Raw genomic sequence first — 14,259 nt, forward strand, 5'->3', positions numbered from 1 at the left:
CACTCAATTCCTGTTTTCAATTTTTTTATAGTTGTATTTTACATAATCATTTGATGTGGTGAAAAAGAGAACTTTATAGAAATGATCAAAAGTCCAAGCGGGATATTGATAGCCATGCTCCTGATGTGTGTATGACAATTCATGCGCACAGATGGTGTTCAGCTATTGCAGTACAATAGATCAACATAGTGAGGTACCTCCAGCTGCAATTTCAACTTTACCTCGAGACGCAAGATTTTCTTAACAACGACTGGCTTCCTGGCCTTGAACTCCACACAGAGAGGGCAACAGGAGTTTGGCTGGATGACTCCTTGATCTTGTAGCACTACAAACTCGTCACCCAAGGTTTCCAAGCCTTGAAGCATCCATGATAGTGGCAAAACAGTCTTGTTAACCATCATGATGCCACGACTGTCTTTCCTGTAGGAAAAAGAAAAAAAAAAGTGTGATGAAAAAAATGCAGTGTTCAGAGTATGCAGATGCAGTTTTGACTTCATCACAGTGACAATTTGTTTTCAAATCATCATACTGCAGCTAATTTGGATAGTTAATTTAAAATTGCTAACCCACAACAGGAAAAAAAGTTGTCTTTATAGATTAGATTCACAATTATTGGGAGATATTTTTGTATCCATCCCCTTACACTTATTTTTAAAATAATATTTTGTCTTCATGCAGTAATGGTAGCCAGAAATGGCGATTAACCAGTTGATGGGCCTTCGAGACACGTGTGTGTTTATGCTACAATCACCTAACAGTAAATCACCGCTCAGCTTTCCCCCTTTCACACATTATGGGATTGTTAGCACTAACTGGCTGACACTCTGTTGAGTTGGGTCAGTCACTTTAAAGTGAACATATATGCACCTACTTATTTTACATTAAATGTTTTTATGCAATTGTCAATATCTCGAATAAATCCGTTTTTCACTCTGACATGTTTTTTTTTGTGTTTTTTTTCTTTTGTGAAAAGCAAAGATTTTGGTGATCATGATCGATTTGCTAATAAAAGAATAAATATCCAAGCAGGAGAATACTTTTTATAGGTGCTGTATCCCAGGATTTTCTCATGAAAGTAAGACGGACATAAATCACATGAGGGACACTAGCAAGGCTCAATTAGACCAAAACAGAAACTCCAGTGTGTTTGCAGAAAGCTGACACTCCACCCTCAACACACCATTCCCACAGTGTAACTCATTGATGGTATTATGTTGTTGGGGGCCTTTTTTCAGAGGGCCCTTCACTGGCAGCATACATTGTTATTAAAGTTTCATCTAAAATGTGTTGACAAAGTTTGGCTGGATACAAATTCTCAACCGGACTTATCGATTTATATTGGATACATTTTTAATAACGAATGTATTGCAATTATGCACAGCTTTATGTTGGGTTGCATATGTGTACAAACATCAAAAAATGTTGAATAAAGGTTGTAGAGAAAATGTGAGTAATATAAACCAACTAACTGTGTTTATGTGTGTTATGAATTTATTTTTAATTCATAATTTTGTGTTAAGATCTGCAGCTAGACCAGAGGTAAAATCTGGTGTACTGTACCTTTTTTCAATGAGATTAATGTTCCAACACATTTTAAACAAATTAAAACTTAGGTTAATGTAAAAAGAAAAAAATAATAATTCTCAAAACCTCTTTAAAATACATCAGAATGATATTTTTTGAAGGGAAAGCATAACGAGGCAGGAAGAGGTTTGTGTTTCTTTACATACTTGTGCAGCAGAATCTTGCCGAAGTTTAAATGGGTGCTGTCCAGCTCGAGTTCTGGTCGGACGCCCCAGCAAGAGATGTGGATGGTCACAGGCTCAGGATTGTCCTTGATATTACAAATTATGCTGTCTTTTATCTGTCCCTGTTTTGTTGGATATGCATAGACTGACAGCACCTGATGAAGAGAAAGAATATTTACATATACATGTGTTTTTGTTGCATCATCTAATGTAGTCAACTAAGATCATTTCCATTGAGTAGTACTTCTTTCTGTCCTGGTGAGAGAGTCATTGTAGAGGGATCTAGCAGATACGTTGCGCCCTGAGTGTCTTGTTGGAAACTGAACACGACCTCTGCCTCCATGCCAGAGTCGTTATAAATGTCCAGCCTCTCAGAATTTTCTGGATATGTGTTTTTCTTATACCTGAAGACAATCATGGAAATCTGACATTAAAAATACATCAGCTGAAACAACCCTATTTGAAACTGTTCAGTCTCTCACCTGTCTCTAGTTTTGCTGCAAAGTAAAGGCCCAAACTCAAAGTAACCAGGTTTGATTACATAGGTCTTCTGAAGGCCTTCTTTCTCTTGTGGTACCTTCTTAGACTGAGCAAAAACAATCCTGTGGAAAGATTAATGATGTACCATTCAAAGTGATTGATTGATTGATTGATTGATTGATTGATTGATTGAAACATTAAAAAGAATCCCAATTAGCTAATTAACAACATTTGCAGCAGCGTACAGAGAAGTGAAATTAAATCAACGCATCATTAAAACCTCAATTTCCCACACAACTTGATTGAATAATGCATACTGACTGGTAGTCTGTGGAGATGGAGGGATAGGTGCAAATTCCTCTGCATTTGAGTTGGTAAAGTTTGCGGCTCCCCACTGTCTCAAAGTTGAAGACCTGTTCAAAAACTCCGAGTGATTCAGAGTAGAACCAGATCTTCAGAGGCACCTCACCGCCAGCAGGTACAACCCAGCGATATGTGGTCAAACTACACATAGTTACACAAACACAATTAGACAGCTGAACAACTACTGCTCTTAAATAATTGTGAAGTGACTGGATAGAAAAAGAGGAACTGCATAAAAGTGCATTGGACCTCTCTGAACTCTTCAATTTCAACGTCTTGAAATGTTTTTTCGGGGGTGTTTGAGTGTCTTTGCCCTTTTTGTCTTTGGTCTTGTAATCCTTGTGACGTTTAGCGGCCCTTTCCTAAGCACACAGAATGTACAATTTCAAATGCCAAAACAAACTAGAATGATCAAAATTTAGATGACTGATAACATGAATGTTCCTTCAGTTGGATCTTTATCTTTACTTTTTTCTTGAATAGGTCTTGGATACCGATGGGAAAAAAAATTAAAAAAGACCTGTGGAGTTTTTTTATGTGAGGATTCCTCTAGATCTTTCTTCTCATCATCCTCATCACATTCAGAGGGATTCAGGAAGGTGAAACATGTCTGATTAACTTTAAGTTGCTCCCTGTAGTTAGGAAAAGCAACAACAGAGAGAGTGGTTGGGGGAGCAACCGGGGGGCCATTTGGTCCTAAACCCAAGTCGTCCTCTACCTGTACAGGGTGAAAGAAAGAAACCATTTAGAATATGAAATTAACCTAATTATTGAAAACTATGAAAACTGCCTACCTCTTCAAGAGAAGGAAGTACACTGGTATTAAGCAGGTCTGTGGAACTGATACTCCCACTTTGTGTCACATGTGTCACAATGTGAGGGATGCTGCCCGGTGCTCTCTGGAGAGCCTTCATGGGGGCTCCCCTTGTTCTCTTACTCATGTGTGAATACTGAGTGAAGATAAATGTGAATGTTGGCTTTAGTTTGTTGTAATCTCCACATTTCTGTTTTTCAAAATTTCTGACAAATTTCTCTTCAGCTTTCGAAGAGTTCCTATGCCTTTATTGGAACGAATATAATACCAAGGTTCACCCTGAATTTATGCCGAATATTTTTGCAGTGGGGGAAAAAACAACACCGAAAGAATAAAATTAGAATATGAGAGAAGAAGGACGTAAAGTGGGACACAAAGAAGAAAGAAATACGATTCAAGGGGTGGAGGTATGAAGGACACAAGGGAGGAAGAAAACACAAGGAAAGACAAAGGACAAAAGAGGGAAAGACATTTTCGAGGAAGTTAAAAAGGACAAAAGGAAGGAAATAAGAATCCATTCAAGGGAGGAAAAAAAACAGACAAGAAAGGAAGGAATGTGCAGTATGGCACAGGGTAGTAAAGAGGAAGGAAGGAGGAGGCAAGGACACAAGGAAGGAAGGTAAAAAATAAAGAAGCTAAGGAAGTATAGAGGCAAGAAAGGAAACAACCAAAGGGCAGAAGAAATGAACAACAAAGAAGGTAAGGATAAACACAAAGACAAAAAGAGAACACTTGAAAGGGAAAAGAGATGAGAATTACAAATACGTTGCTAAACCTATGTAGACGTGATAAATACAGAAATCAAATTTCATGCGTTTCCAGAAACTGTTTTACTGTTGGTTCAATTTCAAAGTTGTGTCATTTTGAAAGAGTTGAGAACGTTTTAACTATTCCAATATAATAACGGCCTGATCAAATCTAAGGATGACAAACAGAAGCTTCGCTTGTCAGATCCAATTCTATATAAAAAATAAAAGTCATATTTACTCTTTTCTCTGCTATGAATTCATCTGAACCTGGAAGATTTTCCTCAGCATAACGAGAATCCAGGAGCAAGCCCTGGGCGCGGTCCCACTGCTGCAGGATAAGATCCAGCATTGTATGGATCTGATCAAATTTTTCAAACTCAATCCGTCTTTCATCCACAGGACACTGAAAATGGGAAGATGGAAAAAATATTATTCAAGGACACACCAAAAAAACTCCAGTCCTCAGGGCCTGGACAGAACATACATTTTTGGTATGTTCCCGGTCAAACACAACTAAATCTAGTGCCTGGGTCCTGAAAATGTTGCAGTTTATCCAATATAAAAATCGTAGGATACCAGCCACCAGGAACATCTTTTGGACATTGTTTATGCTGACCAAAAAGGAAATAAAACAAATTAATCTGATGAGGGAGTAACTGTGCTGATTTACAGGCGTTTATATGAATGTTTATTTAGAAAGAATTAGTGAAAATATCACCATATCACCAGCAACCCTCCTGACCTGCTTTAATTCTACTGAGTTTTTCGTCTTCTGAACTTCTGTGGTTTCTAACTTTTCATCCTTTTTCTTCTTTTTCTTTTCCTTTTCTTTCGACTTGAGAATCTCCTCTTGCAGCCTCCTTTCTTCCTCCTCCTTTGCCTTCAGCTCAAGGTCCCTTCTACAATAAAGGAACCAAGAAGGCACCTTATTTCTACAAAGTTGAGGACTATATTCAATTCATCATTACATTTAAACTCTCAATTTTTTGATTTCAAGAGCAAAAATAAGCCAGTATATGAAAAACCTGAGGCTCAAACAGTGGACAATTACAATGCAAGTTGTAGTTTTTACAAGTTTTGACCTTTTTTAGGTCAATCGACAACATTTAAATGAAACTGAGGTTTTGGCTATCTTATGAAAAACATCAAATCAACAGTCACTTTCATCTGATAAGTCCATAAAGGGTTTGCTAAATATTTCTTTAGATATACATTAGTTACGAAAGCAATTTCTCATCTGTCTTTACACACACAAATGAACTTGAGCAATACCTCAATTTTTTTCTCAATACCTCAAGAACTCTGGGTGTAATTCAGAGACAACACTTCAGAAATAATAATGATCTGGTCTTTTTCAGCTTTTCGGTTTTATTATCACTTCATCTTTTGACTGTTCATTCATGTCAGTTTTAGTAAAGACAAATGAATGTTACAAATGCACCAAATCTTTAAAAAATTTGGTAATAAGCACTTATGGTTGTTCAACTGCAATACCTTGGACAGAAAATCTTATTTCTTGCAGTTTGTTTGATTGACACCAAAAACTTGATGAAACGTTTGTAAACAATGTTTCAACGAGGTAGAAAGACTTGTTTCTTTGGCTAGATGAAAATTTAAAATACACAGAATATAATAAGTTAAGGAAGTAGAGCTCAAAAAGAAAGATTTTACACGCGTTAAATCATTACCTCTGCTTTTTCAGTCGAAGTGTCTGCAAGTGTCGCTGGGTAATACCAGCCTTATGTTCGTCAGGCAAAGCATCGAACATCTCCTGATCCATCTCAAAGAACCACCTCTCCTCCTTCTCAGCCATCTCTTTCTGCAAGGCTTCTGCAGGAAATGCAAAAAAAAGAAAAAAAAAAAGCATGTTCTAACCTTATAGTACAACGTACAAATGTACATATCTACACTATGAGGGACTCAGCAAACAATTTACCCTCAGCTTGTCTTTGTAGTCCTTCACGTATTGTCAGGGCATCGAAGGTGTCAAATAAGTAGACGACATAGATGTGCTTCCGGTTACAGAATGCTTTGAGCACAGCTTGAAGTGAGCTTGGTAGAGAGTGGGTGTAAATAGACTCCAGGCCACTGATGACTACTCCACGTTGACAATCATTTAACTGTGAATAAAGAATAATAGAGCAATGCTGATTTGCTTTTCTTTTTTCAATGATACGCAAATCCGGTTCAGATAAAAGGGTCAATTGTAATATTTTAGCTATAAGATTTGGGGTAAAAGACAAAAAAATCAGGTTGGCATTCTTATTGTATGGTGAATATTGCCTTTGATAGCTACCACCTTGACAAATTCAATTGTGAAATTTTAATGCACTTAATTACCAAAAACAGAACATCCAGAAGCATTGTGTGGAAAAACTAAGACCATACCACTTTGTGGTGAAGAAGCACAAAGGGGTTTCTCGCAGTTGATTGCTATTAATTAAGTGAACATCATAAATGTGAAATCTTCTGTAAAAGCAAGATTTATCTCTAAACTAAAAAAAAGAAAAAAAAAAGTTCTGGAGCCATGTCCTTCGAGCAAATATGAACAAAGTTGAGATAGATTAAATTGAAGGCATCAGTCTGAAAGCTTAAGACTGGCCTAAATCAAGTCAGCAATTTGAAAATGGTTCCAAACACAGCAGGATATCTACATAAAAAAAAATTAAGGTGTTTAAATAGAAATGCTGCTGCGGAACCCTAAAAGAGCTGTGCAAGAATGTGTCTGCAAATCTCAAAGAAGGCAAATCATGTTGCAAAGCATAGGCTAAAACTCCTCCACAACAATACAAGACCGATCAAACAAAAAACTACTGATAATTATTGTCTATAAATGGGTGAATCATCATTTAGACTTGATTTTCAGGCAGTGTCCCCGTGTGCTGTAACCAGCAACTATCTGTTTGATTGTGCAATTTCAGTTATGTTTTAATTTAAAGTTTGTCTTATCTTAAATATTTAGTGTCTTCTTAATAAGATTCTTGGGTATGTTGCTCAAGTTTACTGTACCTGAAAACGTTCCAAAAGGATTTCAGAAACCAGGCTTTCAGATGGGAAGAAACGGAATGGCTGCAAATTCCCTTTCTGCAACAACAAATGTATGTCAGCAGGTAGACTGTGTGTGATTTAATATGTGCGTCAAAGATTCTACACTATGATGAGTAAGGGTTACACAGAGGATTTGAGTAGAAAAACGGCACTACATGTACCACACTGGTTTCTCTTACTGAGAATTCTGACTTATGGTGGTGAAATGAACTGGGATTTCTAGGGTGGTGCTTTTCTGGATAGTCCAAGGGAACTTCCACAGTACCAACTGGAGTTACACGCTGAACTGGGTTTTCAGGATATGCGGCATGTTTTGTTTGCATCTTTTCTTCAGTGAACTTGGCTAGAAAAAAATGTGACAGGTTTTCTTGTTTTTTGGTGACGAGTTGAATTAAATCTTATTTTTAAACTGCTTGAGTGAAATTTTAGGCTTACCAGCTTCTGGACCCCGTTTTTGTTCATATTCAGCAAGCGCAGTATCATAAAGCTGCCTTACTTTGAGGCTTACTGGAGAAGTGCCATTTTGAAGTGCATCTGTGACCACACCATCAATGGTCAAGCACGCTGTCCCATAGTGATTCGCCAGAGCCTCTGCCAAGTTGTGTTTATCTGAAAAACAAGTTCAGATTAAAAAAAAAAAAGTTATAGTTAAATCAATTTTACTTTGAAAGGGCAGATAAAGATGTGCATTTTTACCTGTCATAGGGGCTCCGTATACAATGATGGCAATTCCTCTGTGTTGTACTGTTTGTAGGGAAACGTCCAGATCCATATAGCGGGCAATCGCTCTGACCACAGGAGTCAACTCCAACTTTCCCAGACTGATTCCCTCTTTGGTCAATTTTGAAAAAACTAAATGCAGACACAATAATAAAAAATGAACAGTGAATAAAACATCCTTTTTTGTTGCGCTCTTTTGTATGGCCCTTCTGCTGCTTACAAAAGTCATCCGATTTCGCAGTAGAGAGGTCTGGACCATCACTTGGTTTTGATTTCTCCTCATCCTTTACTGTGCCACTTTTCTTTGATTCATCTTCCTCTATGACTTCATTCAGCTCTGTAGATGAGCAAAAACAACTATTTTGCAAGCATTAAAACAAAGACTGCAATCTACTAAGAATTACCGTTTTAGTAAAGTTACCATCATCATTTAGCCGAGTACAATATTCATTCAGCTCCACAGGAAGGCCCTTTCCAGGTACCCTTGGGGGAAGCAGCAGCATGTTGTTCTCGTCATATTCTGGTATAGCCCGCAGGATCTTAAAGGGAAAAAAGAGAGAGAGAAAAACAAAACCTATATGAAGAATGGTTAAAAAGGGGGACATTGCTTCTGGTTCTGAGTTTTAGCTTGGTTTTACATGTTTTAGGCTAAATTATTTAGACACCTGGCAGATTAAGATATAAAATTACTTTTATTCAATCACAGATTTTGTTTTAGATGGGAAATGAGACGAAAAAAAAAAAATCTGAAATTACTCATTGCTCTAAATCTAAGCGTAAAAAAATCAATTAGTAGTTTGAAAATGCACTCAGCGAAGAGGACTTTACTGTTTAAAGTCATGTAGAGTGATCTGATGAAACTAGAATAGTCTCATTGACAGCTGAAGGAAAAGGGGGAAGATTTTAAGTGTGTGCCGAGTCTGCCTACCGTCAATTGTGATGGTCAGGAGACCACAGTACTGCAGTGGTGGCCTGTTTCGTGGTTGTTTTTCTACTGGGAGGGAGTTATGTATGTCACACAGTTGAAGGCATTTCTGAAAAGATCTACCAGCAATGAATCAGTCTGGAAGGACCACAGCAAAGCTGAAAGACCAACCAAGCCTTAGCTGGTTTAACTTCAGAAAGTAAAAACCTTTAGCATCGAATTCTGGTTACGTTGGATAGATATACAGAGTACTATAAACCATAACATTACTTTTCAATCGATACATCAGACATATTGTTTCTAAATCTTTAAACAAAGCTACCTCTTCTTCCTTGATGTACTGTGTGTCAAACTCAAGGCAGTAAAACTCGATGGGAAAGGAGGAGATGTTTTTCACTGTGACTTCAGATTTAGATTCCGTGCTAAAAGGAAGACAAGGTACGAGCTCCAGCACAGATGGGCAGAACTTGAGGAGAGATTCCTCAGCTTGACCCTTAGCTGTAATGAAGACCTGCTCAGTGCTGTCTGCGACATGGACCACCAACCGTCTGTTGTATGAACCCTGGAAAACAAAAACAGTTTTCAAACATTCGCATATTAGTCCTGTTACACTTGTTGTTGCTTAAACAAGAGTGTTGGTTTCATTTGAAAAAGAAGATCATAAAATTAACATAATCTCTACCGCCTCAGTAGGGTAGAACTTGACGTGGACGGTCACAGATTTGTCAGGGTCCAGCACACCACAGGAGGGAAACACCTGGAATATCGATGAAGGCTTCTGATGATGCTGCAAGTATATTTATATTCATTAGGAGCTTATGAGCGAGAAAAAAATATCATGCAACATGTCAAACACTAACCAAACATTTTCAGAAACAACTTTAATTTCAAGTCAAAGAGAATTGCTCATAGCTGGTTATTATTAAACAACAATTAGTGGAGAAAGAATAATAAAAATAAAAAATTTATTAAAAAGTCGCACCTTTTTGAGAGGTTTTATTTCTTCAGTTATCCTCCAATGACATTGTACAGCTTCACAGTTTTTCAGCTGCACCTTTTGAATCTGAGAAAAAACATTTCCAAACATGACTAGTTTTGCCAAAAAAAAAAAGAAAAATAATTAATGATCTGAGACCTACCTATAACAATTAATCCGCATTTGACATAAAGCAGAGCACTTATGCTCAACCAGCTGAGGATTATTATCAGTTGAACATATTGTCATCCAAGGCTTGTGTATTTCTGAGAATGTTGACTCTTTGCAACTCTGTCATCCTGATGTTAAACTAAATTACAAGATGCCACGATAGTGAGGCAACATGGAGTTACCTTGTTAGTGCTGCTCATTCATATGCAACACGTTCTGTAACTGAGACTTTGAACTTTTACTTTTCTTTTGCATTCTTCCAAAAACAAATCATATTTAAATCTATAATTAAGTGGTATTCAGTTTATAGAGTTAGAAAAGATATGTTAGCCAGTGCATCCCGGCTATATCTATGAAGGATTAGCTGTTTTTGGACGTCTGAAATCTTTACCGTGCCTCAAAAAGTTTTAATGTTTTGTTTATGTGCAAAAACAAACTTAAGTGTATTTATTTAGATTTTATACTATGGACTTGCACATAGTGTTTCAAAACTGTGAAAGAGGAGGTCAATTATACATTACTTTAAAAAAAAAATGCAAATAGAATTCTGCCGTGTGTGGTGTGTATTTTTCTCATGCTCATTTTTTGAGATGCCCCTGGATAAAATCTAGTGCAACTCACTCCAAATGAAACTGATGAAGGTTGGTGGTTGTAATGTGACTAAGTATGAATACTTTGACAAGGCACTGTATGTCATCATAAATGTTCCTTTTCAGGATGTCAAAGGTAATCTGTGGGCGAATGGATGTTCTTTTACCTGGCACATGCCACACTGCACTTTGTCAAAAAGCAGCAGATCGCTTGAGGTAGTGACTGCTGGAAGAGAAATGTTTGCACACAACTCCACCTGCACCACTGGACCATCGGTGAGCTTTAAAACCAACCAAAAACATCATAAGTTAGCAATCCTCCAATGGTTGGCAGAATTAGCAGACAAATAACAGAGTAACGTTAAACTTAATCATAATCATAATAATTAATCATAATAATTGGGATTTCTTGAGGACACCTGTATTGGCAGAATGACGCTTGTCTGCCCCATCTTTCCTTTGGCAGAGAGATAATCAAACGTAATTGTAAAAGTGTGGCTTTCACCACTGGGAAGGTTCCTTATGTTTTTAAATTCTGCTGTGAAGCCTGTGAAAGACAATATTAAATCTCACTTGCACCATTATTGATTTTACAATCCTTTCCAAGTTACATTGCTGTTTTTATTAAAAATATGTTTTTCAAGTAGCTGTATGATCCAAAATAAGCCTCACTTCCCTCACATGACTCCATAATAAAAAAAAAGACTCATCATCACAGCAAAAAATAAAAATAAAAATAAATAATAATAATAATTAATATAAAGAAAGGAAGGCAGAGGTTACAACTGTGCTTGTGTCACCTGTGCCTGCTAGATGTTTGCGGTAGGCACGGAAGGACACTGGTATTGGCCCATTGTTTAAGATCTTCACTGTCTGACTGAAGATTTTGCCTGGAAACACCACACCAAAATCCAGCACATATGGTGGAAGCTTGAAACTGGCAAAAGAATAAAACAGAAACTTACTAAACTTTTACAGACTAATGATTAGGATTTGTTTTATATAACAGACCATAAAAAAATCATTCACATAAAACTCTAATTTAACTTGTTTAGAGTAATCAATTTAAGCTAAATTCTAAGTCAAGACCATCTTTAAAACTAGAGTTTTGTTTCAACTTACTTGTGTAACTCCTGCCACTGTGAGAGAGAACTTTGTGAGTCACTGAGCTCCCACGGCCTGTAAGGCACATGGGCATCGTCTTTCACTAGCAGTCTCTCAACCTCCATTTGGATCAACTCTTCACTCTACAGAAAGCAGGTGGAAAAGAAAAATGAAAACAGCAGAGCATGACAAAATGGGGGAAAAAACACATCAGCTTACAATTTTGCTGTTTGCCTTTTTTTTATTACTAATTTGTTAAAGCATATAAATGAGTAAAAGAAGGAAGTGGCAATGGTTTTTCATTGAGAAACAGAAAGTATAGTTATTCTCCCAATAATGTCTTCAGATATCTGCTAAAACCTGAGATCTTTATGTTTCTAGCCTGCACATTCTTTTGTATTTTACTTGTCCATGGTATGTATACGTTACATCATCTTGCATGTTTGTTCTTCTATTTTCACTTTTACTTGCTTGTTTTTGCTTTTTCCTGTTTTAAATATTTAATGGACAACTGTTTGCCATTGAACTGCATTTCAATGTGGTTTATAAATGCAATATTCCCTCATATGCTTGAGGTTAGATTGATCAGACAGGGAATGTTTTTGGATATATTTCCTGAATTTCACTTTGTCCTCTTTTTTACTATCCATTTAATTTCTTTTGTCATTCTTCCTTTCTAAATCAAAACTACCAATTTTTTTTATTTTTTTTATTTTAAAACTTAATAAATTACAATAAACTGTTTAAAAGATCCTTTAGAAGAGGCAAATGTGTTTTTGATAAAAGGCCATAACATGTTTGTTTTTTATTAGAAAATTCATTTTTGTATAGGATGAGCTTTAGAAAAAAAAATTCTAAAGTTCTTAAGTTCTTTATTATCATAAAATAAACAACCTCACTTTATTAGCATTATGATTTATGATAATAAATGAGTAATATTGTTTAAGGACAATACATTTAAACTTCTAAGAAACTGTTTGCATAAAACTATATAAACTATACAGATTTTCCTACATAAGTAAGCAAGCATTTTATATCCATTTTGTATTTACTGACCATTGGTCCACGATTAGGCTGTTGCCCAGCTCCTCCTCCAAGTGCAACCTCCTTACTGACACTCTGTGCTCTCACAGCTTCTTGGGCCTGCTGCACCACATCTCTGTAGCACTGCTCTGCTGCAAGAGAACAACGAAATTACTCCAAGTGACTATTTGGGATAATATTATCCCAAATGCAGTCAACTGGAAGATTTCACAACATTTAGGTGCTGTATGAGCGTGTGTCGGCAGGGAGGTGATCATAATGAGTAATATAATGTACTTCTTTTGGCAGAGCCTGTGACCGTCTGAGTGCAGGTGGGAACATACACAAGTTTCGTGGCAAATTCAGTCGGATTCTTGGGAACACTCCCACCCCGGTTAGCGTGACCTCCTGGGGAGGTAAGAAAGCCACCTGGAGCTGAAACTGCTTCTTAAACACTTCAGGGATGCCAGGCAGGTAAAGTACACGCAGGTGCTTCTCTGAACCAGCACTAATGTGACCCTAGCAACACAAAAAGAATGTTAAGTGATAAACTAAAATCACACCAGGAAAAATTCACACAGGAGATTTTATTATGATTGACTCACCACAGATGGAATAATTACGGGCCACCCAGGTCTGATCTTCAGCCTCTCGTGTTGTTGACCTTTTCCTTTTAATTGCTGTCCATCTCTGTCGTCATCATCTGCCTTAATCAGCACTCCGTCTCCTTTATCGACCCCTTCGTTCTCCTTTGCATTTGGAAAGTATGTGACGTTGAAGTCAAAGTCCACTTTGCCGGTATTCCTAACACACATTTCAACTTCACTGACACAGTGAAAGAGCTGGAAGAAGGAGAAAGGAAATTAAGACATTATAGCTTGAAGATCACATGAACAGAGCCTTGTTGTTCTGCTGAATCGCTTTTTCACCTAAATAAAAAAAAAATCAATGTGTCCTTGTTTTGAATATCAATGATAACAAGTCCCAGTGGCCTGCATACGTAAAGACAAGGTGCAAGTGAACAAGCCAAAAGTGTGGAAAACTGATTGAAGACTGTGGCATTTAAAGTTAGCAACTCATCTAGTTTCCCCTGTAGAAAATCTATATAACTACATTAATTGAACTGATGAATATTAATTTATATTTGTAAAAAAGCTGGAAACCTTGCATTTTTTTTAAAATATCAAATAACTTTAGAGTTATTTGATATTTATTATTCCACATACAATCCCAATGGACTATATTAAAGTTTGTGGTTGTAAAGTGACAAAACATTCAAAAGTTCAAGTGGTAGGAATACTTTTGCAAGGTACTGTAGCAATAATATTACACTGCATGAGCTGGGTAAACTCAAAGAAATCACACAAATCAGTCTTACACCCTTTAATAGGGTCAGCATCACCAGGTTGTATTGCACTATGTATCATCTTATCAACATCTCCAAACAGTAAATTGGATTTGGGCAACACATAACACATCGATGTAGCAAACAGATGCAAAAGAATATAAAAAGCAAAGCATAACAAAACAATGGAAATAACTTGATCC

At 36.9% G+C, this 14,259-nt stretch overlaps 1 protein-coding gene across 1 annotated transcript in view; it reads right to left on the bottom strand.

Moving 5' to 3' along the window:
• LOC103145508 (hydrocephalus-inducing protein) overlaps positions 1 to 14,259 on the bottom strand; it is a 64,185-nt gene that overhangs the window by 20,632 nt on the left and 29,294 nt on the right. The window contains exons 23-50 of the mRNA XM_016676788.1: positions 13,317 to 13,553; positions 13,056 to 13,230; positions 12,745 to 12,863; positions 11,707 to 11,831; positions 11,385 to 11,521; positions 11,004 to 11,131; positions 10,752 to 10,865; positions 9,830 to 9,910; positions 9,530 to 9,634; positions 9,170 to 9,409; positions 8,344 to 8,461; positions 8,143 to 8,259; positions 7,899 to 8,054; positions 7,638 to 7,811; positions 7,364 to 7,545; positions 7,164 to 7,238; positions 6,091 to 6,274; positions 5,843 to 5,984; positions 4,897 to 5,053; positions 4,393 to 4,557; positions 3,386 to 3,541; positions 3,112 to 3,309; positions 2,841 to 2,953; positions 2,550 to 2,732; positions 2,231 to 2,350; positions 1,993 to 2,152; positions 1,731 to 1,903; positions 222 to 420 (exon numbers count right to left, since the gene is read on the bottom strand). Of these exons, the coding sequence (XP_016532274.1) occupies positions 222 to 420; positions 1,731 to 1,903; positions 1,993 to 2,152; positions 2,231 to 2,350; positions 2,550 to 2,732; positions 2,841 to 2,953; positions 3,112 to 3,309; positions 3,386 to 3,541; positions 4,393 to 4,557; positions 4,897 to 5,053; positions 5,843 to 5,984; positions 6,091 to 6,274; positions 7,164 to 7,238; positions 7,364 to 7,545; positions 7,638 to 7,811; positions 7,899 to 8,054; positions 8,143 to 8,259; positions 8,344 to 8,461; positions 9,170 to 9,409; positions 9,530 to 9,634; positions 9,830 to 9,910; positions 10,752 to 10,865; positions 11,004 to 11,131; positions 11,385 to 11,521; positions 11,707 to 11,831; positions 12,745 to 12,863; positions 13,056 to 13,230; positions 13,317 to 13,553 (4,233 nt within the window). The remainder of the gene's footprint in view (positions 1 to 221; positions 421 to 1,730; positions 1,904 to 1,992; positions 2,153 to 2,230; positions 2,351 to 2,549; positions 2,733 to 2,840; positions 2,954 to 3,111; positions 3,310 to 3,385; positions 3,542 to 4,392; positions 4,558 to 4,896; positions 5,054 to 5,842; positions 5,985 to 6,090; positions 6,275 to 7,163; positions 7,239 to 7,363; positions 7,546 to 7,637; positions 7,812 to 7,898; positions 8,055 to 8,142; positions 8,260 to 8,343; positions 8,462 to 9,169; positions 9,410 to 9,529; positions 9,635 to 9,829; positions 9,911 to 10,751; positions 10,866 to 11,003; positions 11,132 to 11,384; positions 11,522 to 11,706; positions 11,832 to 12,744; positions 12,864 to 13,055; positions 13,231 to 13,316; positions 13,554 to 14,259) is intronic.

Source organism: Poecilia formosa, unplaced genomic scaffold (assembly GCF_000485575.1).
Source record: "Poecilia formosa unplaced genomic scaffold, Poecilia_formosa-5.1.2 Scaffold142, whole genome shotgun sequence".
NCBI classification, from domain to species: domain Eukaryota; kingdom Metazoa; phylum Chordata; class Actinopteri; order Cyprinodontiformes; family Poeciliidae; genus Poecilia; species Poecilia formosa.